This window comes from Lolium rigidum, chromosome 3 (genome assembly GCF_022539505.1).
Source record: "Lolium rigidum isolate FL_2022 chromosome 3, APGP_CSIRO_Lrig_0.1, whole genome shotgun sequence".
In the NCBI taxonomy this organism is placed as follows: domain Eukaryota; kingdom Viridiplantae; phylum Streptophyta; class Magnoliopsida; order Poales; family Poaceae; genus Lolium; species Lolium rigidum.
Window position 1 is genome coordinate 19192564 of NC_061510.1, and position 22387 is coordinate 19214950.

The 22387-nt window shown below is 45.0% G+C and overlaps 1 protein-coding gene, 2 non-coding genes and 1 pseudogene across 3 annotated transcripts; 1 reads left to right on the top strand and 3 right to left on the bottom strand.

Moving 5' to 3' along the window:
• The first annotated feature begins 1076 nt into the window (after positions 1-1076).
• On the top strand, positions 1077-3025 carry LOC124694929 (armadillo segment polarity protein-like). The gene has a single exon (XM_047227849.1). It carries the CDS (start codon positions 1077-1079, stop codon positions 2760-2762), a length of 1686 nt encoding a protein of 561 aa, XP_047083805.1. The 3' UTR covers positions 2763-3025.
• Positions 3026-19463: 16438 nt separating this feature from the next.
• Positions 19464-19582, bottom strand: LOC124704777. Its single transcript, XR_007003664.1, has one exon. It is a non-coding gene; the product is annotated as a small nucleolar RNA SNORD14 (small nucleolar RNA).
• A 651-nt stretch (positions 19583-20233) lies between these two features.
• LOC124704973 lies at positions 20234-20360 on the bottom strand (annotated as a pseudogene).
• A 237-nt stretch (positions 20361-20597) lies between these two features.
• On the bottom strand, positions 20598-20695 carry LOC124704977. The gene has a single exon (XR_007003830.1). It is a non-coding gene; the product is annotated as a small nucleolar RNA snoR31/Z110/Z27 (small nucleolar RNA).
• Positions 20696-22387: the final 1692 nt, after the last annotated feature.

Genomic DNA, 22387 nt, shown 5'->3' on the forward strand with positions numbered 1-22387 from the left:
CCTATTGGCTTTGCATTTTGAAGAATCTGTAGAGGAGCAGTGGCATGTGGTGTCGGGTAAGACTGTGCCCAGCTGCATCGGCAAGCTGCAACAGTGTAACATGGTACAGATATTAATTCCACCAAATAGAGAAAACTCCATTTCGGTTTGCTCGCACTTGACCCTCCTCCTTGCCTTTGGTGCCGGTCATTCCATGGTCACATTCCCTCGAGTCCACGGCCCGCCACCGTCCTTGTCCCACAAACCCATCGGAAACCGGTCAACCGGCCTGAGCTCCGACACGGCCTTTCGACCAACCCACAAAAAAGACATCCGCTGCCGTCTCGTCCTTTTTTTTTTTTTTTTTTTTTAACCCCTCGATCTGTGTTACAGCTGTAGTATCTGAACTTATGCACTAACTCAACACCACACTCACACCACACACACGCACACCACTAGTGCACAAGTTGAGACTCTAGAAGCTATACACACAAGCACACATAATTTGGGTGTCCCTGTAGTCTAGTAGTTGTAAGCGACATATGTGTGGAGGGGATTTTTATTTGGGACCAGAGCCCCGGTGAGACATCCCAAGAAATTCGGCCACAACGGGACTCGAACCTGGGATGGGTTGGATGGCCACTGCCAACACCAACCATCGAGCTATTGCTCGTTCTCGCTGCCGTCTCGTCCTGGGCATACGCAACCACCCAACTGAGATCTTGAGACTGGAAATGTAGTGGTGCTAGTAGAAAAAACAAGTTGGATTTTGGTAGAAGTATCTTGGCTTGGAGTGGCGCTCATGGCCGCCGCCGGCACCTTTCCACGCTGCCATTGCCATGGCGAAAACGCCTCTACTGTTTGTTTTGCTTAAAGAAACAATCAGGGACCAGCACGCGATCCATCGGAGACGATTCCTCCTCCTCCTTCACCTGCTGCCACTCTCTGCCACCATGCTTCTTTCTTCTGTAGCTTTTGTTGTTCCCTTCTTGCCTTCTACTGCTACTACAGCTTGCTGAGCTCGCGCCACTAAGCTGCGACCAGCTTCTCGAGTCTATCAATCAATCCAGATAGATCACGGTCGCCAGCCGGGAGGGATGAGTGTGCGGGGAAATCCGGCGGCTGCTGCTGCTGCTGCCGGAGATGCGCTGGAAGAGACGGCGGAGGAGCTGCTGGCGCGCGTAGCCGGGATGGTGCCCGCGGCGGTGAACGCGGCGACCGCGGCTGCGGGTTTCCCGGGCCGGTGGAAAGCGATCGCCGCGAAGCTGCGCACCCTCCCGGCGCGCCTGTCCGACCTGTCCAGCCACCCCTGCTTCGCCCGGAACGCGCTCTGCCGCGAGCTGCTGCAGTCCGTGGCCGCCACGCTCGCCGACGCGGCCGAGCTCGCCGCGCGGCCGCCCGGCGCCGCCGGGAAGCTCCAGACGCAGAGCGCCATCGACGCGCTGGGCGCCAGCCTCGACGTCAACATCCGGGACTGCACGCTGCTCGTCCGCACCGGCGTGCTGTCCGACGCCTCGACTCCTCCTCCGGCGGCGACCAAGGCGGACGTGCGGGAGCTGCTCGCGCGGCTACAGATCGGGCACGGCGAGGCCAAGGGCCGGGCGGTGGACGGCCTGCTGGACGCCCTGGCCAAGGACGAGAAGAGCGTCCTGTCGGCGCTCAGCCGCGCCAACGTGGCCGCGCTGGTGCAGCTGCTCACGGCGCCGGCGCCCGCGGTGCGGGAGAAGGCCGCCACGGTGGTATGCCAGCTCGCGGAATCGGGTGGCGGCGTCTGCGAGGCGCTGCTGGTGTCGGAGGGCGCGGTGGCGCCGCTCCTCCGGCTGGCCGAGTCCGGCAGCAGCCTCGCCGCCCGCGAGAAGGCCGTGCTGACGCTGCACCGCCTCTCCGCGCGCCCCGACGCCGCGCTCGCCATCGCCGGCCACGGCGGCGCGCGCGCGCTCGTCGAGATCTGCCAGACGGGGGACTCCGTGTCGCAGGCCGCGGCCGCCGGCGCGCTCAAGAACCTCTCCGCGGTGCCGGAGGCGCTGCACTTGCTGGCCGACGAAGGGATCGTGCGCGTCATGGTCGGCCTGCTGGACCACGGCACGGTGCTCGGGTCCAAGGAGCACGCCGCGGACTGCCTAGAGAACCTCACGTCCGCCAGCGACAGCTTCCGGCTCGCCGTGGCGTCCGACGGCGGGCTGCGGAGCCTGCTGCTCCACCTCGACGCGCCGTCGCCGCGGGAGTCCGCGGTGCGCGCGCTCGGGAACATCGTGTGCGCCGTCTCCCCCGACACCCTCGTGTCCCTCGGCGCGCTCCCGCGGCTGGCCCACGTGCTGCAGGCCGGCTCCACCGGCGCGCAGCAGGCGGCGGCGTCGGCGGTGTGCAAGATCTCCGGCAGCGGCGAGAGGGACATGAAGCGTCTCATCGGCGAGCACGGCTGCGTGCCGCCGCTGGTGCGGATGCTGGACGCCAAGTCCGCCGGCGCGCGCGAGGCGGCCGCGCAGGCGCTCGCGAGCCTGGCGGCGCACCCGGCCAACGCGCGGGAGGCGAGGAGGGACGAGCGGAGCGTGCCCAGCCTGGTGCAGCTGCTCGACCCGAGCCCGGCCAACACGGCCAAGAAGTACGCCGTCGCGTGCCTGCTGGCGCTCTCGTCGGCGAAGCGGTGCAAGAAGCAGATGATCTCGCATGGTGCCATCGGGTACCTCAAGAAGCTGACGGACATGGAGGTCGCCGGCGCCGGGGAGCTGCTCGAGCGGCTGGAGGACCGCGGCAGGCTCCGAAGCATCTTCAGTAAGAGCTGAGTAATAACGGTTGACTGTTGACCCTGAGCTGAGTAGTATAGTACCTACTCACAAGTTACATGTTGCCCGTGCAAAGTAATTTTTGTTTTTGCCGTAATCTGTATAGAAATCGCTTGCGGAATGTTGGAGTATTTATTTACCGTGAATATGTCTGTTGTAATAGTATGCGATGGCCTGATCTTATGATTATGTTGGTAGTTCGGGAGCTTTCTAACCTCGTACGTAATACCTTTTCTATTTATGCAAGTTATAGTATAATAAAAGATGGTATATATTCCTGAGGGTTATTCGTGTACACTTTACAGTGCTTTCTTCGTCATCTATCTGAGAACCATTTATTTTGGATGTTGTGTGCCACGCCCAGGCGCTACTTGCACTTTCGCCGTCACTGGGTTGTCTAGTGAGATCTTCTTGCTGTATTTGCCAACTAAAAACAACACTTGGAAGATGACACTATGACAGACACATTAGACGGTTCTTTCATTTTCAAATGCTTGCGGACGGCATGATGAGAAGATTAATGTTTTGGATTAGTGCGTAGTTGGAGCACGATCGGAAACAGACAAGCTAAGCCTGCACGCGTGCGCACGGTGGGTCTATCAGGCGAGGCGATCCTCCACTTCGCTCCTGATCTCGCCATGATTAGCCACTCGGTCGATCATCGGTTGGTCACTCATACCTAGACATTGGTAGGTACTGTCTAGCAGTAGTGAACAAGTGCTCTTCTCTTTTGCGGCGTGGTTAAGGACACACTAGCTAGATGGCCTAGATTACGAACGATGGACGTGATCGATCATCCGCCGTAAAGTGTATGCGACCACGAAATTTAGAGTCAGGGCATCACCAACGGAGCGACACTTCAGCGTCCCAAAATGTCCGCGTCCGTTCGTTTGCGTCGGGTGGTTCCAGCGGCAAGATGCATTTTTTTCTCAAATTTCCATTTTTTATAACATGCAAATATAATTTACACAGTTAAAGACATGGAAAAAAAACCCTAAACGCCTGCGCCTACTGGTTCTCCTCGTCGCTGTCGATCACGACGAGCTCACGTACCACCCACGGCCCAGGTGGGGAACCGGTGGAACGTACGCCGGGCGCGCCGAGCGGTGCCTGGAGGTGGAGGAGCCCATGCCCGTGGCGGAGGTGGATGTGGAGATGCCCGGCTTGTGGCGGAGGTGGAGGAGCCCGGTGTCCGTAGGCGGAGGTGGAGGAGCCAGACCTGAGGTGGGGCCGTCCATACATACATATGTGAAATCAAAATTTGGAACAACCGAACACGTTTGAACAAATTTCGTGCCAAATGATATGGAACTACTCCCTCCCGTTGGATTTAATCACTATTTATTTCCAGAATATAATTGAATGTGCGTTACAGCGGGCAATTATAGGTAGTAGTTATATCTATATTGCTACCCTAAAAAATGATTGATAAAATAAACACAATTATTCAAAAATAGATTTTTTTTTTGCTAATCCGCGCCATCGCCAAGCAGTGGTGCAGGCTTTGGACTGTTGTGCGGGTAGATAGAAAAGTACGTGAACAGAAGCATGCAGAGTGTGGGTCAGGTGTGTCCACCGGCCCGAGCTCGGCTCTTGTGACGACCCTCCCGTCGACTCCGCAGTTCGGGCCGCCCACCTCCCGCGACGGTCATTTCTGCACAATCGTCGAAGTTTAGAGCTCGCCCGTCACAAATGGTTGGGGCCGAGTGGCCCAAAACGCCACATGTGACACGAAAACGCGCAACTGTCACAGAAAAAGACATTCGCTGACGGATTTCTCAAACGTCAGTATCAAAACGTCATTGATGTCCCAATTGTTTGTACTGTAGATTTCTTTTGAATGCTTTTATACTTGTGAATAATGCTCCATATCATATATGATTAGATTTATATTATAATATTGGTCGAAGAGTCAAAATTGAAGGTTATTCCTAAATTTTGGATAGTTGTTTTTTATTTCACCAAGGCATCATCATATGAGTTTCAAAATACTCATAGTTAATTTTTTTCAAATAGTTTGAACTATAATTCGTAATGTAAATGGATTTATTTTTATGATATTCTATATATTTATTAGGTTATGATTTAAATAATATTATTTGGTAATAAGTTTAGAAGTGAATTAAATTACATGCAATGGCAGCTGCTAACTTTTAAGTGTTAATAAGTTAGAGTTAGATTCTTAAACAATGTGTTGTTGTAAAAAATACCATGTTATGATCATTTATAGGATTTGATATTTGATCCTCATTTAAAGTGTTGTGTAATAGTTCTAGTTCCATTTGATCCAACCTATGGATCAAATTATGTCTACCCAAAACAACGTTTTAGCAAAGGTCACATTGAGGTTTATAGCGCTTGACTTGATGAGCTACTTCAATTCCATCAAGTCAAGTGAAACTTCAGTTACTGTGACAAGTTTTATTTGGAAGCGCAAAAATTCCCTGAATTTTCTATGCATTAATGCAATACACACATCTGCATTCTCTCTTTTTGTAGCCTCCAAACACTGGGATGTTGCACTCACCCTTGACGAGGACGGCAAAGCGGTGGATCCTAAACTCTACCGCTCCATGATAGTTTCGCTTATTTACCTTTGTGCCTCCCATCCGGACATCATGTTGAGCGTTGGTATGTGCGCACGGTTTCAAGCAAATCCGAAAGAAAGTCACCTTATGGCGGTGAAGAGGATCTTCCGATATATAGTTGATACCCCTAACTTTGGACTATGGTAACCGAAGGACACATATTTCTCTTTGTGTTGATTCACGGACTCGGATTGGGCCGGTGACAAGGTGGATAGGAAGTCTACATCCGGTGCTTGTCACTTCCTTGGGCGATCTTTGGTATGTTGGTATTCGAAGAAGCAAAATTGTATCTCTGTCTCTACCGCTGAGGCCGAGTATGTTGTCGCGGCAAGTAGTTGCGCTCAGATTTTGTGAATGAGGCAAACCTTGCGGGATTATGATCTTGAGTATAGCAAGATGCCTCTATTGTGCGACAACGAGAGTGCTATCAAGATCGCCTACAATCCGGTACTCCATTGCAAGACGAAGCACATTAAGATATGTAACCATGTCATTAGGGATCACATTGCTCGAGGCGATATTGTTCTATCTTCCGTTGGCATTAGAGATCAATTGGCGGATATCTTCACCAAGCCATTGGATGAGAAAAGATTCATTGAGTTGAGACATGAGCTAAATATCATTGATCCGTTGAACTTTACTTGACCGTCGTGCGCACATGCCACTCTCTAGTTAATGTCTTGATGAGAAGCACACATGAACATAGGGAGGGTGCGGTTTAAACTTATTGAGCTGTCCCTCCCTCATAATGCATAAATAAAACAAAAAACATACTCTATTTTTTAATCAAGTGACTAAATGAACTTAATGTTGATTCTTAGTTGTGAGTTCTAGATTCATCTACGCGACTTCACGCTATCATACTCTTACACGGTGGCATCGGCCACCAACCTCCTACTTGAGGAGTTTGTGTTTTTATTTTGTTTCTTTTAACTTTCTTTGAGCTTCTCCTTTTGTGTTTGGTTGTGTTCCCTTTTTTTCTTGTGTTTCTTTTTGGGAATTTCATCTAAATTTGGTATTTCCGAGTTGATCTTTTACAAGCTTAGATGACTAGTATCCTTACCGGCTACCATGTCTAATCCTAAGCCTTCCACCACCCCAAGAACCATTTCCGTCTAAATGCACAACCTCAACAATATAATCTGGAGTTTCTGAAAACTGGCAGCCGGTAGTACCGCCCTGATGCAGTGTTCTCACGCTGTCAGAATTCTTGGGATAATGTGTTTGATTTTTTCAAGTCATCATACATAGTTTTTCATTACACTTAAAAAATTAACCACATAAAACTATCATTAGATATCAAAATATTTTCAATACATATCTAATACTTATCCTACAAATATATACGTCCACCAAAATAGCATTATTCATTGTTGATGTCGCCTCTTATAAGCAATTGAGGGCTAAAAGGTGGAATTCGCTTTTAAATAGTGCAACACGGGTCCCAAGCCATAACTGAGGTATAAAATGAGGAATTCACTCAAATTAGCGTCAGTTATTTGGCATTGCATCTTATAAGACATTTCGTTAAATCGATTTCCTGATGATACTACAAAAATAGAAACCAAGTACCTTCACATATTTGTATCACTTAGACGGATTATAGTTTTATGGTCCATTTTATAACCATCAAATATCTTGGTGGAGTGCTCTAAAATGCATGTGCTAACAAATATCTTAAGAGAGAGCACGGGTAGAGAACAGGTCTTCTCTACCGGTTCGCAAGAGCCTTTAGTCCCGGTTTGCTATTCGGGACTATCAAAACGGGACTAAACCTTTCATCTTTAGTTCTGGCTAGCTTACAAATCGGGATTAAAGGTTATACATGTGGTAGCGATGGATCGCTCTGGCCGGCGAACCTTTAGTACGATTAATATTTGGTTCTGAGACATATTCTTCTTTCATTTTCAAATGTTTTTTCTGAGAAGTTACCACATCTCTATTCATATGTAATATTAGGTTCCGAGACATATTCTTCTTTCATTTTCAAATGTTTTTTTTCTGAGAAGTTACCACGTCTCTATTCATATGTCAACAGATTACAAACGCGAAAACAACACGAAAACTCCAGAAAACACCAGCTATTCTGACACTTTGCACAAAAGGCCTTGCGAAAATAGAGCATTACAAAGAAGCCCATAAGATCTTTGTGCAAACACGCCAACGAGCACCTCCTGCGGCCTCCGCCGTCGAAGATGCCGGAGGGAGAGGAGATGAAACCAACACACCGAGACTCGGAGAAGCACCCTCGCAGTCTCCACTGCTTTGTGGACCTCTATCCGCACCCGCCGGAAGCGGCGGAGTTGCCTTCTTTGTGGATCATCAGCCGGGGAAAGCCCTAAGCTTGTCCGAGCCGCCACGCCGCCGAAGCCAATCGACGGAGTCGATGGAAAACAGAGACGTCGCCCTTCCGCTTCCACCGCGTCCGCGTCGGAGAAACCAACTCCTAGAGTGTGCCGATGGAAGGCCATCCCTACTCCTGTACAGATCCTCACAAACTCCGTGGTGACGATGGAGTAGTCGCGGCCACGACGGCGAAGCCAGAGGACAAAATTCACAACGGGGTCGGCACCGCCACCGCACAAACCCCCCAGGAACCCTAGACCCATGGATCCGCCTGACCCATGGGCACAGACGGCCTTCAACTCTCCGACGTCGCCATGGGAAGCTTCGCTGCGATGGGGAATGAGCAGAGACACCTTTATTCCTCCCGACGCCGCCTCCACCACCTGTTGTCGTCAGAAACCCACCGGCGGGCAGCGACGGGCAACACCGTAGAGCCGGGAACAACCTAGAGCTGCGGCTGGCTGAGGTCCCTCCGAGCGACGGCCCGCAAAGCCTTCTGGTCACACGTCCGATGCTGATGCAAGGGCGTGCCACCAGACCTATACCTGGTCAGGAAGGTGATGGAGATGCCTCGCTTAGTTTCCTGCATGGCATACACGTAAACATTAAATACGAGCCTCGATCGGCTCTCAGGTTGTCCTGTGAATCGGCTCAAGGAGCCGATCCACCCATGATTCGTACGGGGTGCACGAATATATGGTGGTCCTGCTTGATCAAGATAAAGCTGATGAGATCTACGACGATTTAGGGTTTTCACCGCATAATCGGATCATCCTACTCCAGAGTTGGGCCTCGCGGCCACGCACGGTGATCGTAAGCCGATCCTAAACAAGGCCTAAAAACCAACACGAAGTTGATCCCCGGAACATCCTGTTTAGGACTAGCGAACGACACCCTACGTGCCGCTGGATCCTCCCCCCTTTGTAAGGCCTAACTATTGCAGATATTAAACTAATCCTTGTAGAACAAGGAGCAACCGTAACGGATCAGATCTACTAAATAATGATCAAGCGGGGTGCGCCCCCACACCTAAGATAGGTGTGAGGGCGGCTAGACATGCAAGGGTTGCACTACGATAGCATGTTACGCGAAGAACTATGCTAACCCTAACATATCTATGATAACTACGTTGCTCGCCATCAACAAGGCTTCGATACGAGCAACGCATGAACAACGTGGAGCTTGTGCTGCCTAGATCGCAAGATGCGATCTAGGCAGCATGTCGCTTACCGATAGAAACCCTCGAGACGAAGGAGTTGGCGATGCGCCGAGATTGATTTGTTTGGTTGAACGTTTGTTGTTGTTTATTCCATAAACCCTAGATACATATTTATAGTCCAGGGGACTTTCTAATTTAGGCGTGCACCTAACCGTGCACGGGTCAAACTCTATCTTCTAATCTAAGATGCGATCTACTATATTACAGATACAAGGGCAAACTAGCCCAAACTTTGCATATAAGGCCGATTCACGTATTTCTTCCGTATATAATCTTCAAGTCCATCTTGATCGCGGCCCACCTCTGACTCGGTCAAATTCTGGTGATAACACATGCCCCCCTGGTTTTGGAATTGATAATTCCAAAATCACTCTGCTTTTTCTTCGTCGGGTCATGTCGTGGCAGAGCAAAACCGTCGCAGTATTCTCCATCATGATGCCTTGCCTTCAAGAGAGCCCTTAAATTCCTCCCACCAGCTCCAGTGATCCTCTTCTGCGCGAACTCCCATTTTTGAAGAAGGTTGCGACGAAGGACCAGCCGATGATACCCCAATCGGCTTCTAAAACAGAGCATCTACCAGGCCAGCTGCCCCCCGAGCCTCAGTCAAGGCGAGAATAGCGGTGAGGATGCACGGATCAGACAAAGGGCTTTGAACTCAGGTAATTCTGAGACAGCCACCATGCCGAGCCAGCCAAACTTGCCCCCATCGACCGCCTCTTCTTCCGTTGAAAGCAAGCCCACTGAACCTGGTACTCTGAATGCAGTCTTGTGTATATCTTCTGGATATTGTCAACATAAAGTAATATAACACGTGCAATATGCAAGTATGTAGGAATCAATGCACAGTTAACACAAGTGTTTGCTTTTTTAGATAGAAGGAAATGGGTAACTGACTCAACAATAAAAGTAGAAGAAAGGCCCTTCGCAGAGGGAAGCATGGATTGCTATATTTGTGCTAGAGCTTTTATTTTGAAAACATGAAACAATTTTGTCAACGGTAGTAATAAGGCATATGTATCATGTAAATTATATCTTACAAGTTGCAAGCCTCATGCATAGTATACTAATAGTGCCCGCACCTTGTCCTAATTAGCTTGGACTACCGGATCATCACAATGCACATGTTTTAACCAAGTGTCACAAAGGGGTACCTCTATGCCGCCTGTACAAAGGTCTAAGGAGAAAAGCTCACATTGGATTTCGCGCTATTGATTATTCTCAACTTAGACATCCATACCGGGACAACATAGACAACAGATAATGGACTACTCTTTTATGCATAAGCATGTAACAACAATTAATAATTTTCTCATTTGAGATTGAGGATATATGTCCAAAGCTGAAACTTCCACCATGGATCATGGCTTTAGTTAGCGGCCCAATGTTCTTCTCTAACAATATGCATGCTTAACCATAAGGTGGTAGATCGCTCTTACTTGAGACAAGACGAACATGCATAGCAACTCACATGAAATTCAACAAAGAGTAGTTGATGGCGTCCCCCAGTAAACATGGTTATCGCACAACAAGCAACTTAATAAGAGATAAAGTGCATAATTACATATTCAATACCACAATAGTTTTTAAGCTATTTGTCCCATGAGCTTGTATATTGCAAAGATAAAGAATAGAAATTTCAAAGGTAGCACTCAAGCAATTTACTTTGGAATGGCGGAGAAATACCATGTAGTAGGTAGGTATGGTGGACACAAGTGGCATAGTGTTTGGCTCAAGGATCTTGGATGCATGAGAAGTATTCCCTCTCGATACAAGGTTTAGGCTAGCAAGGTTGTTTAAAGCAAACACAAGTATGAACCGGTACAGCAAAACTCACATAAAAGACATATTGAAAGCATTATAAGACTCTATACCGTCTTCATTGTTGTACCTTTTATCATTATATCGAAGCCGATCGCTTGAACCGGCCTCCTCTTTGTCCTTGCCACCAGAGTGTCTGCTCTCTTCTTTGTCTTTGCCATGGCGGTAAACAGACCCTGCCATGTTAACATCTGACCATAATACTTTGCAATCCTATAGCCGATGGCTGTTCATCGGCTGTTTTGAGAATCCAGTCTCCTTCATCTTCTTGCGGCAACAGGACGGTCCGGACCCTATAGATGACGACGGCTTCCCTTTCGGGCTCCTTTCCGCAGCTCTAGTAGTCTTCTTCCGTAACAACTCGCCGCTTTCGAAGAAGGTTATGGTGCAGGGTCAGCCGATGACACTCCAATCGGCTTCCAAAAACAGAGTGTCTACCAAATCAGCTGCCCCCCGAGCCTCAGTTAAGGTGAGAACAGTGGCGAGGACACACAGTTCAGTCCAAGGGCCTCGAACTCAGGCCATTGAGACAGCCACCATGCAGAGGTCCTAGCCATTCCTACGAGCGTAACTGAGAAGGTGGCCAACTTAGCCAGGCCGACGGTAGATCCACCGGAGCCGATCACCTTTTCTTCCTTTGAAAGCCGATATTGCAGACGAAACACCAACGGCCTAATGAGTAAAAGGTTGGAGGTTGGCCTTGAGGCTGAACTGAAAACCGACTTGGTCGAAATCCGTATATTGAACACGCAGCTGGTAGATCTTGTGTAATTGTACTAGTGTCGATGGCTGTGCATCGACTGTATACCATGAGAATTTTTTTTTTTTTTTACTGGCCGATTTTTCTATCGGCCCCCAATATTTCACTGCACATGTATCGCACATGTTCATAGCATCTGTCTATCTGATTATGTGCCCCCCGAGCCGAATCTGTCTGGTTACTGCAGATATCGGCTCTGCAGACATGACCAATGCCGATTTCCTCGAGCTCTCAAGCCGATGTGTCCCACCGGGCGTGCCAGAATGTGTTGTTGTCAGAAACCCACCGGCGGGCAGCGACGGGCAACACCAAGCTTAGACGCCGTCCACTTCCAGTGTCCCTTGAAGCAGCCCATATGGTGGACCAGATGCAGCCTAACAAAAACAAAAAAAAAACAGCATCAAGCCTTACCAAACGGCAGTCCAGAAAACAAAAAAAATATGCCTTTGGACTCCCTCTTATGCAAGATGGCCATAGACAACATACATTTTTTATGCTGTCGCCTTGTGCATCCCACAGATGCCCACGGCCTTCGGCACGATAGAATCTGAACCCGGCACAGTTGTGCAAGCCCAGGAGCTCGATGAAGTAATCCACAGAACGGGGTGCACAATCAGGAAGCAACTGGATGCAATGGATTTGTATATATGTATTAGCAAAGGGACAAGAATGTAGCCAGTACACGTAATAGCGGAAACCGAAAATACAGTATGTACATTTCCATTCATCTCAATTTGCCTTTTTGTTATGAAAATGTATCATGGATCATCCAGAGAAATCAAGTTTATTGATGACTAAATCCGAAAATAAATGGGCCAGAACCCAGAATTAGCTCAGTCCCAAATCAAAATGCATTATCATCTCCAGCAACTTGAATGAGCAGCCTAGGCTAATCACTTCAAATTGATATATTCTTGTAAAGATGTAATCGAAACAATAAATGAATACTTAGGCCCATCCAGGCGTGTTAAACCATGGATCTCACCATATTTATTCCAAAAAGGTTCACATAGGAAAGCTGTCGTCGATGCAAAACTGATAAGCAGAAGCGCTATTCTATGAACTCTGATTAGCACTTTAGCAGGGTAGAGGCGATACACACAGCTTTAGGGGTTTGAATATATACTCGTAGGTAATGAATAAATGTGGACGGAAGTGTAGCATCTTTCAGTTATCAAGAAAAAGAAGCTCAATGGCCAAACACGAAGCACCACTTTACCAGCTTCCTTATTTCTGGCTACTATTCTAGAAACGGTCCCTCAGACACTTTAGCAGCACTCCCCAATCCCCATTGCCACCCCCTGCTCCTCAAACGGAGCTGCTCTGCCCCTCCTTTCCACGCGGCTTCTCTTCTTCCTTCCTGTCTCCTTTCAGTCGTCACCACCTAAAGGCCTGTGGGCTGTCTCAAATTGCCTCTTTGGCCCATCATCCATCTTCGAAATTCATTTTGACGACTGTTTGCAAGAAGACTTCGAAATTCATTTCCACTCCGTAAGACTAAAGACACAGGAGGTCAACATTAGAATTTAGAACACGCATTCCTCGACAGATAATACATCAAATCAAGCATAAACTAAGAAAACAAGATCATGAAATGGCTTGCTGATAGGTAACAAATAACAGGTGAATCTTTCTCTTTCCAAACCTCCTCTATTTTTTCCTCTCTTTCCAAATCTTTCGATTTAAAATACGTACAAGATTCGTACGTACAAGATTGAAAACACGGAAAAGGGGGGAAAATGACTTACCCGTGGAAAACCTTCTTCCTTCATCCGCGCCGTCCCCGCCATGTAACCTCCGATCCGTCGAGACCCCGGCTCCCTTCAGTTCCGGATGCCGGTTCCAAACCAAATCGATCAGTATTGCTGCATCACAGCAGAAGAAAGAACTCTTAAGACGCTGCATCACATCAGAAGAAGAAACAAATCGATTACGAGGGGAATGATCAGACGAACAGAGCAAAAGATAGAAACCGAGGATTATACCAGACGGCGGCAATCGAGTCTGGTGGACGACGGAGTAAGCCCTCTCTCCTCTCCTCTCCTCTCCGAGCAAGAGTCAAAGTCTAAGTCGTCACACACGACGCACGCGTAGAAACACACCCCTCCTAGTATATATAGAGCTAAGGTTGGAGGGAAGAGAGACTCAACATTTCAAGGCTCAACATTTCAGGGAGGAGAGAGCTGGCGCACGAACCATCCATCTGCTGGTGGTGAGCGAGCGATGGAGGGATGCGATGCCTGCTCCCACGGATCGATGAGGTGGCGCTGCAAAAACCGATCCCATAATTGACGAGATTAATGGACCATTTAGTAGCAGGATGAAATCCCGGGTTGTTTATCGGAAGGCATCTAACCGGTCAGGACGTTAATTATGGGATTGATGATGATCTACTTTCTTTGTTAGTAGTACCTCAGATCGGCGCGAGAGCTAATTGTGAAGTCAGTTATTTGGAGCGATAGTACTGGGCCACGAGCACGACCCTAACATATAGTAGTAGTAGCAGGAGTTAATTATGGAATGGTGATTATCTACTTCCTTGGTTACATCGGATTGGTGCCTGAGCAAAAAGAGTGAAATGCACATTATACTTGCTGGCCATGCCTAAAACGGTTCTTGATCTCAAGAAAATAAATGATCCAATATAATCCCTAACCTCAGGTAACATATCTACGTACGGGTCCAAAATCTGTGTGTCTCAAGAAAATACATATCCTCGTACGTGCTCACGGAGTCACGGACGCGCCGGCGGTCACACATTGTGTGTCGTTTCCGGTGCTCGTGCTGGCCGTGTTTGGGGTTCGCGGTGCGCACGTCGCACCTGTTGTCCGCGCGGCTCGCTGCTGGCGCCGGTGCCCGGCCTTCTGCCCCTCTTAGGGGGCGCAGTTCGATCACCGTGAGTGTGTGTGGCGTGGCAATGACCACATCCGCAAGCTTGAGAAGCACGTCGCGCCAGTGCTTGTCGTGCTCACGGCGTCGCGCCTGCCAACACGCTCGCTCGCCCTTGCAACGCGGACCTTCACCTTCACCAAGTGTCATCGCTGGTCAGAGCCATGCTCGGCATCGCCTTCTAGAGGCAGCTCAGCTCCAGGGAGAGCGGCCGGCGCTCATAGTCCCATTGGAGGAGTCGTCCTCACCAACCACTACGTCGTGAGCTACACATGCATGCTGGGCGTGGACGCGCTCGATATGGACTCGTTTAGCAAGATCGAAGAAGGACCGTGATGGTGCAATTCCTTAGTTTGGGGACCGTTTTGGACATCGCCCATGAGTTTAAGGACCGTACGTGCATTTCACTCGAGCAAAAATATGCAATTGGTTTGTTATTTCCGTTTCGTGCTGAATTTTACTCATTTTTTTTTTCTTTCTGAAAGATGAGGGATTGCAGCCTCAACTATACCAAGAACAAACAGTCAACCATATATTATTGAACAGTCTTTTTTCTATTAAATAAGGGATTCCTGCCTCAACTATACCAAGAACAAACGTCAAAATGCTACTACCAAGTTCAATCTATTTTCTAAAACCATTAGTGATTTGTTTTTATGTACAGAAACGCATGGAAAAGAAAAGGTTCATGTTACACACAAAGGTTCAAGCGCTAGGCCTTGCGTGCCCACCCCTCATCGATTAAATATAAAGGAATGCAGGCAAACAAATATGGGGTTGTGCATGGTTCAGAAAAAGCTAGCTGCTGTGATATATGATAATATATCTCCATGTTCAGTTGAGCAAAGGTGTTCACCATCAGTAATATATATAAGGGTCTCAAATCATATAATTACTTATAACAGAAGATACGATGATCCATAGATATCAGAACTTGTAATAGAATAATGTTGCTTACCTACTGCTCTAGCAAACACATCTCAGCAAAATGGTAAAATATTTCTCTGGCGGTCGCCATAGTTTGCATGGAAAGCTAGGGAATTCTATGACCTAGCTAAAATATTTACATAGTGAACACAATATATAGTGCAGCCTGTATGCTACTGGGAGCTGCACACACTTGGTCTCCATGACAGCTCTGAGCACCTAGTTATCTTCTTCACAGACGCCTTGGTGACCCACCTGGCATCTACGAAGTCGCAACAGCAAGCACCCAAATGAACACAGCTGGGGTCCTTGAAGAGGAGGACCTGCACCACCTAGCGGAGCATAATAACATCCTTTTAAAACCAAAAACACTCGCAAACGATCTAATATTATATTGTCCCCTCTCCTAACCGTATGTATTCACTCAATATATCAACAATATCGATATGCCAAAATAATTTTAAAGATGCGACAACCTGCATGTAGTCTTGAACAGACACCATGGCATCACTATTGCAATTGAAATGCCTCATGAGAACCTCATTACGCCGGTCACAATAAACTCCTTGTAGGATGCCAACATGTACCATTGGTAATATCATCCACATCAAAAGAATTAAACCCCGCGGGATGTAAAAGAATGAGTAAGATGTTCAGTGACAAATATGGGTGCCTAAGATTCTTAGTGCTGAACAAACACTACATAAACGATTTGCATAAATATATGACAATGCAAAAACACAAATTTGACAGCTAGAAGATCGATTTTAGCAACAGGAGATTCTCAAAGGACTACATGACATATATTAGCTAGAAAATCGATTTTAGCTACAAAATTGATTTTAGCTAGAAAATACCTGATGATGAAAAACCTTGTCCCGCATTGCAAATACATACCATCGATGACAATTCTGGAATCCCCCATGATTTGACCATGTGAAAACTAAATGAAGTAAAACACAGCAAGACCCGCCAACAGATATGAAGAATAAAGTACATGTCTTCCATCCAAGAAAATAATGTGCAAGTCATCCAAGCAGGTGTCTGTCTTCCGAAGGAGGGCTCGGGTACTCGCCAAGGCAATAACAACCTCAACTTCTGTACTCTGCGTTAAAGCAATTGTTGCATAGATGTCGATGTCATTCGGGAGAAGCCCTTCAAAGAGCTCACAGATTCACAGGCTTCAAAGTAAAATACCTGCAAAATAAGGGAACTATACACCTCAGTCAACTATTTCAAGCAGCAGGTCATGCAGGGCAAAATCAAAAAGGGAAACAACCGGGTACGAGGCTCTTGTAAGTTCCAGCAGCGTGCTTCTGTAGGACAAGAGCTGGTCATTCATATATTCACTCAACGTACCCATAATATGGATCCACGATACTGTTTCCATACACAATACAGGTATCTGGCCAGGGCATGCACATTGCCCTTGAAATGCATCCGGACAACATCATCAGGCCACTCACACAAAAAAGTGGCACAAATTCCTTGCAGCATGCACCATTGTTGATACCATCCACATCAAAAGAAGCAACTACGGAGGAATCTAAGAGAATGAATCAAATGTTTCAGTGAATAATATGGGTACCTAAGATTATTACTTCAGAACAAACGCTGAAATGGAGTAACATATATCATAAATATATGACAAGGTAAGGACACATATTTAGTTTAGCAAGAGAAGATTCTCAAAGAAAACATGTACATAACAACAACGAAAAGATTTCATAAGGCCAAGTTACTTACCACCAAAATATTAGCAACAACATTTGATAAAAACAAGTTTACTATCCACAAAATGACTTAGTAGATGACTTCAAGCTAAAGATTAACCAAAAAAGGATCTATTGCTCATCTAATGCCCATTTTAGCAGATTGTTGAATCAACACCAGAATTTAATTTCCCAAGGAACAAGTGTATGAGACAATGAAGACGGAGATAACTTCCTTCCACACATCAAGCTACTAATTTATACACATGCCCACCAAGCAAAATTTGAAGCTTCAGGAAAAACCTGAAGTTTGGCAAAAGGGAACAGCTCAACAGAAATTCGCTTGGTAACAGAATAACATAGGTCGTAAAATTTAATCTGGTAAATGCATCTTTTAGTTGGCATTGTGGATACTAGCGACGACGAAAAATGACATCTTCAGGTAAAGAAAATTTTGTTTCACTTCTAAAATTTCCAAGTCCGCCAAATCAAGAATACAATATAAAAAGGAGGACAACCTCTCACAACTGTAGCAAAAATTCAGTGAGGCTTGTGAGAACTCACCCATGTAAGAAACAATGAGGAGCAGGGGCTGATGAGGAGTCTGCCTTCTGCAAAAAAAGATCGTCCATTATTAACTAATTGACAAATTGCAGTAGCATCCCTAATACAAAGACTTCTCGGTCAATCATTTAGTTTTCTACATAAGCATTACCATTGTCCATGGCCATCCGAGTTAAGAGAGGGTTTGAGTCAATTGACTGCACGTCAATGCAAATAAGAACCACTTAGAAGTCATACATTATATTTGACAAACTTATCAAGAGTAGCTGAATTACTCTAGCACATCTTCTAAGAGGAACAATATGCAATCATATATTGTGGTAGCATTCCCCGAAATCTATAATTACCGCAAGTATATTTTTAACTAAGCATTGTCGCATGGAAGGAGTACTGCAACAAGAAGACGTTTTTCCAAACTGGCATGAGTGAAAAGATCCACCTTTAAGAAACTTTAAGATATGATGCAGTATGATGAGTAATTACCCTATAGAAACTCTACACTGCAACTTACAGTAAATTTGAACACTTTAGTATGTATTCTCGCCACATCATCTAAGCATCTAGTTGATCCGCGGAACTCCGAACAACCACAGAGATGTATCATACAATTTAAACTTTTGAGAGGTACAAACAAACAAGCGTCCTTATAAAGCCGGATATGCGAAAGATAACTAATTCATATGACCAAAATCTTTATATATTCTTTTCAAAGTATATCCCTTTTGTTCAATAACTACTGCTCACTAGAAGTAAGTTTGGTTGGATGAGGAATACTCACATTATTATGGCCAAGTAGTGTTGACCCGGTGAACTCTCTCTTGCAACGGCCAAGAGAAAAGGAAGTGACTGAAAGATTTACGATTAAATAGATCAAAGGGAATGGTTGTTACCCGATATTTTCTCATCTATCTCGAGCTCCGCCACCATAATTAGTGATACATCCGGTGCATGGAAGCGGCGAATACATTGGCCCACCTAAACCAAAGACCTGGCTGCCTCCTCGCTCTATCAGGGCATCAATGGCTGCCCCATGCTTTCGGCAACCAAAGGATGCACATCGCGGACACCCCATGCTCTCAGATACCAAAGGACCTTATCTTGCAATTTGAACAAACGGAGCATAAACAAAATCTCAATTAGACCATGAAACGAGGAAAGAGGGATGTAGTCAATCACCTCAGGGAATCATTCTAGAGATAAGGACTGAGTGATAAAGATCATATCTCGAAAGGAATAGATCGTAAAAACAGAATTTGAGCCTCTCGTATACTTTAAGCAAACAAAAATAGAAATATAAGTGCACTCACATCTCTTTACAAGTCTTCATTTCCTCCACATCCCAAAAAATAGTGCTTCATTTCCATTGCGCATGCAAATATATTTATGAATGAACATCACTCTGGCTTAACCTAAACATGTAGATCAGATTCATTCCAAGTCCCGGTAAAAGATTTCATTCCAGGGCAGAGAAAAGCTCATCGGAACACACAAAATATGTAGCATCCACTAGATGTTCAATTTGGCCACAGAATTGGGAGAAGATAGCATATCCACAAAGCCAATAATCAGTCTCGAAATATGATACGATTAGTAATTTTTTCATCACCGAACAAGCAGGAACAAAACTTACAATTTCGACACTGCAAATTCAACTAAAATCACATGAATGTAGAAAATTTATTTTGGAGGAAATCAGGGAGAATTAGATGTCACGAAAGATGGTGTGTTATGTTTGTGTTTTTCTTAATTGTCCAACCAAGTTACTATCCACAATAAACGGATGAGAAACATAAACAAGGTAAGACCAAAAAGAATGGCAGAGGAGGGAACTAGTTTGCAGAAATAATATGGAACAAATAGATCAATGAGCTGAAATATAACCTCAGACATCCAATGAAGGATTTTAACAGCATTAGCTCTCAAGCCTGGCTAGGCGAAAGCTCTTAGGATGCAACTACAAATGTTTTGAGAAACATGTAATTATATTACATTTGGGCATACAATATCATCAAATGGAGTAAATAAAACAAAATGGAAAAACAGAAAATATCTATGTCTAGAATTCCATCATGCATTCAAGGAAGGATCTGCAACATTACATCTAAAGCCTGGTAGGGAAAAAACTTTAAAATAGCAAATGTGTATGCATTGAGAAATGAGCCTTGATTTTAACATCATTTGAAATGCAAGAGCTGATTTAAATTACTATCAAGAGTACTAAATTTGATTGAGAACAAACAATATGAGCTCAGATAACCCATGAAGGAATTAGCAACATTAGCTCTCAAGCCTGGCAAAGCAAAAGCTCTTAAGCTGAACGTGTGATTTTTTTGAAAAATAATCCTTACACTTTATCATTCTTGCCATATTTTCTCAGTAACAAATTAATTTCACAATATTAGCAACATTAGCTCTCAAGCCTGGCAAGGCGAAAGCTCTTATGCTGCACATGCGAATTTTTTGAAAAACAAACCTTACAATTTATCATCCTTGCCATCTTTTCTCAGTAACAAATCAATTTCACAGTATTCAAGGTTCATATCAGTAAGTGAAAACTAATTTTAGTCCCAATCATAGATCCTATTGCATAGCTTATAGCAACCAAAGAAGGACTATCAGCAGGAGCGAATTAAGTCACAAAGAGTGACTCAAAGAAAGACGCAAAGTGCCACAACAGATTAAACAAATGAAATGGTATTGCAACCCAGACAAAACCACAAGGATATGGTCAAAGGCAGAACATTTGCACATAACAAAAGCAAATGTTGTTTATGGCTAATAAACAAGAATAAATTTAAGAAATGATAGCAAATTGGGTAAAACGGGTGTCTCACATTAAGCTCAGAAAGCCAGATAAAATCTTGTAACTTAACAATCAGGTGGTAATTCCAACATGTAGATATTCATCATGGACACAACTCAGCTTTAGATAACTCTATGGTGTAAAAATTACAATCAATCAAATGACCCAGATCAACACATGCATACAATGATAACCATTTAGCCACGTTTATTATCATCGGGAACTAGATGACTTCTCATTCATAGGCTAAAAACACTGTGTCTAAACCGTATACTAAGATTATTTTGTGGTTTCATCACTTGATACTGGCAAAAACCCAAGAAATCAAAATAATGATATGTTCAAATTTTTTCACACATGCAAAGATGGGTAAACATCCCATTTTGATGCGAAAAAATATAAAAAAGGTGAAAAGCAAGAGAAGGCAAAAAAACATTAAGCCAGATGGCAAGAGGATCCATAGTTTCTCGGTGCTAGCAACCATTTATTGGTTCAATATGTCCTCAATGCTTTTAGAAGAGGGAGCTTGTTTCTCCTCATGGCAGCAGCAAGTGACAGTTTTATAATTGAATATACGTACAATTTGTTTATAGTTCAAAAATTAAATCTAGAATCCAGTGACACATGAATATAGTGAAATAAGAGCACTAATCATGTATGAGTAGCTTATAGCAAGGTTTACGAAGTAGAATACTATGCCGTGGAAATAGGCATGCAAAATAAGCGGCAACCTACATCAGGGAAAAAACCAACACAAAGACTGCATCAACCGGAAAGATCATAATGTTTATCCCATAAGGAACAAAGACATACATGATGACTAGAGAAACATATCATAAATAGGCATTTTTTTTGTCAGACACGCACATTTTTTGTCTGACGGAGCTATAGAACCCGAACACATCGAAATCTACAAAGCAATGACAAAAACTGAGAGAGAATTATTTTTTGCGAGAGAACTAAAGCATGAGAAATATCAATAAAATATTCTTTCGCAATGATAACACTTTCTCCTTCTACTATACCATTCTTCAACTATGGCAAAATTCAGAAGAAGAAAGGGGAATAATCACATCAGGGGCGATGTCAGTGGGGCTTACTTAAAACATTTTACTTCACACTTCCACACCCTGCAAATTCAAACACCATGTATATGCAATGCATGACTAGAATGAAACACAATGATATCTTTTTGGACTTCACTTCATGAATACACATTAACTGAGTTTAGTCCCCAGCACACAACAGTTCCTTCGGAAATATGGGGAATCACTTGAGATAATTATATCTGAAGCCAAGATAGTACCTTCACCGCATGGGACCAAGAGCAGAGGTGTAGGGGGGAGTAGTCATGGCCACGGGCCTACAACCGTGCGTGAGAACACAAGCCTACAAAACACATACTGTGGGAGGTTTAGGGTTGAGAGTTTTTTGAAGCAGATTCAATCACTGCGACAACCACTTACACCTAAAATATAAAGAAAGAACATTTGACCACTATTATATTTGACCAAATGAAGAGTATACAAATAAAAGACATAGTTCTTTTCTAAAGCAAAGTTTCATGGCATAGTAAAATTCATTCAATATAGACTACGAAGTCAACATGGTGAAAGCTTCTTGTTATAATCATGTGGTAGTAGTAGCAGGATACAATTAAGCAAACCAGACTACCGCACAAAGACAGATAAGCTCTCTGGGAAGCAACTCATGGCTCCATGGAAGTACCTACCATGCGTCAGACACTTAGATGTAGTAGAGATATCAAGCAAACTCCAACTAATTAATCAAATGCCAAAAAAAAGAAGTTTAGCTAGATTTTGAGTAGTGGCAGACCAGATTTCCAAATCATAGCAGAGTTACAACTGCAAGTAGTTAGTGCAGTATAAATTTGAAGATAATAATTTTCAACACATAAATTACATACTAATAGAGCCATTTTTTCAAATATTTGGACCAAAGGAGAGACACCATATATATCCAGGCCAAGGGAGTACTA

Excerpts from the sequence above, each read along its gene's own strand:
- LOC124694929 (XM_047227849.1), top strand. The coding sequence starts at position 1,077 with ATGAGTGTGCGGGGAAATCCGGCGGCTGCTGCTGCTGCTGCCGGAGAT.